At 40.3% G+C, this 2,500-nt stretch overlaps 1 protein-coding gene across 6 annotated transcripts in view; it reads left to right on the forward strand.

Moving 5' to 3' along the window:
* Positions 1-2,500, forward strand: part of LOC138015389 (pericentriolar material 1 protein-like) — a 48,058-nt gene that overhangs the window by 13,394 nt on the left and 32,164 nt on the right. For all 6 annotated transcript variants that reach the window (XM_068862411.1, XM_068862414.1, XM_068862415.1 and 3 more), the window contains exons 17-18: positions 664-724; positions 2,368-2,500. The exon at positions 2,368-2,500 is cut by the window's right edge and continues 88 nt beyond it. In XM_068862411.1, coding sequence (XP_068718512.1) covers positions 664-724; positions 2,368-2,500 — 194 coding nt within the window. The remainder of the gene's footprint in view (positions 1-663; positions 725-2,367) is intronic.

The raw sequence follows: 2,500 nt of genomic DNA on the forward strand, positions 1-2,500 counted from the left end.
TCTCCTCCTACACTGATATTTTTCAGTGTATTTGATTGTTTATGCTATTGGAGAAACTGTAATAAATAAACTGTTTTGCTCGCTAGCGTAATTCGTGTCAGTATCGTCATGAAACATTTTCATCCAAATTATAGATCGTCGTGCCATCAACAAAGCAAAATAATCGTACCAACTTCGATTTCGCCGAAATTAACGAAACGGCGCCCCATACAAACTTAAAACTTTTCACACAAGAGAAGATATAAATACCATTATTCGATTTCCTTGTTTACCGCAATTTTAATTCCAAAACCAGACCACGAAATTTTCCTGTTATTCTGGATGGCGTAGCAACATAATTTCACGGCGTGAACATGAGTGAGTCCACGACGTGACTTCATTATTTTCACGGTCTTCAATTTCACGCCGTGAACTTTTTCACTCAGCATAGTGAAAAGAATTGGAGCAATAGTGAACACGCCGTGAAATTTCAATTTCACGGCGTGAAATATTAAATTCACGGGCCGTGACCGTGAAATTTATTTCACGGTTCACTATGAAATCCATAAGCCCCCTTTTCGCGTGAAAGGTCACATATAATTAATTATTTAGCTTGCTTCCCTACCTTAGCTGGAGTGAAAATTGTTGATCAATAATTTTAATTGTCATACCTTATTGAAACAGAAAACTGCAGGATGTAAGAGATAGGCTGAAGCAGCTGAGAGACTTGATTGGTCATTACCAGGTAATAAAAGACACCTCTGAGCCGAAGTAGAGTTGCCTGTATGCTACATGTAATAGAGGAACAGTGTATGTTGTGCATTAACTGCTAACTTAGGGTTTGCTTGATACTAGATTTGAATTGTGTGGTTCCAGAAAATATCCATACCCCCACCACGGAAGACCATTGGAAATTCCGAGGGAGAGGGGGGGTTAAAGGGCAGTAATTTCCAAGGAGTAGGGGGGTTTCGTGGGAAACTACTTTTCCAAAGGGTCACGAACCACATACAAAACATTGAAAGCAACATACGATCGATCTGAAGCACAAAACACACTATCGGACGATGTTTTGAAACAAAAGTCAGTTTTGAGATAAAGTTAATACTATTAGCTTCAATGTTCCCGTTTTTCTCTGAGTTAGCTAGCGCTACAATCTCCCGAAGCTAAGAACAATGTGTCTTTCATTTGGGACGGATTCAAAACATTCAAAATGGCGGTCTCAACTGGAGTCTCGGCCCCAGACTTCCAGCTTTGTCTCTTTTTCGTCCAACCAACACTTCCGTTCACTTGAGTATCACTTTTCGCTACCTTCACATGCTGTAAACACATTTTTGATAGGATTTATGTTTTACTGGGGGTAGTAGCTCATTCAAAATGCGATAAGACGCAAGTTCCCACCATCTCAACGCTTGCATGCAACGACATTTTCTTTTTTGTGGGTGGCATTTAGACCACGGACAGGAACCGGGAGTCAAGTTTTTCTCTTCTTTGAGTAAACGCAATATTTATTGCGGCCTCGGGAAACGATTGTTGAGGTTCAGTTCGTTATGTCAAACTGGAAATTCTAAAACAGGAGTTTGACTACTCATTGGAGGAAGTAAATCGCGCCAAAAACAATAACAGTCGCCCTCTCGATTCCATCCGTGGCTCAAAGGCAAGCAACAGTGAGGCTGTGTGTCATTTACCGGCGAGAAGGACTGCTGGAGAGTCAGTAAATTTGAAGACTGCACATAAATTGCCAGATCTAAGTTTACAAATATGATGGATTATTTTGGCCTCAATAATATTCTTCGTAAAACAATCGCCTTTGTGACAACGTTCACGAAACCTACCGCGTCAACATGTGTGGTCCCTAAATATTAAAGAATCAACCTGAAGAAACTGACAAAATGTGTAGACAAAGGAACCTTGTAAGTTTCTGTTTTATTATGGTTTGCGAAGTTGTTTAAGCGAGTGAAATGTTCTCATCGAAGTTCGCACAAAAACGTGAAACAGTCGACGTGCAACCCAAATGTTTAAGCTTTGCAAAGTTGATAGCGCACAAGCTAAAAGTTTAGCTGGATAATGAGCTTAACAAAGCGTTATATTTTTCTAAAAGTCAACCTTAATGTTTACACTGTTGTAATAAAATTCTACCGCAATTACGTAACTAATTCACTTTCGTTTTCGTTTTTATGAGTAAAAAAATTCTGGAAATTCCTGAGTGGAGGGGGGTCATCAAAGACCCCCCTGGAACGGAAAATCCTGGGGGGAGGGGGGGTGCAAATCAAAATGTCTTCCGTGGTGGGGGTATGGATATTTTCTGGAACCACACATTGCATAAATATCATATAGTGAACATTTCCTTATAGTGGTGTTCAAAAGATAATTAGATGTGTTTTGTTCTAGCCTCCAACAAACGAGGCAGATCAGAGAACAGAAAATGTGCCACAAACACATTCTACCGCTCAGCAGCTTAGTGTCCCAGTTCAAAGTACTGAAGATGAGGATCCTGAGGAACTTGAGGGTGCAGTTGGTGGGG

Source organism: Montipora capricornis, chromosome 9 (genome assembly GCF_036669925.1).
Source record: "Montipora capricornis isolate CH-2021 chromosome 9, ASM3666992v2, whole genome shotgun sequence".
Taxonomy (NCBI): domain Eukaryota; kingdom Metazoa; phylum Cnidaria; class Anthozoa; order Scleractinia; family Acroporidae; genus Montipora; species Montipora capricornis.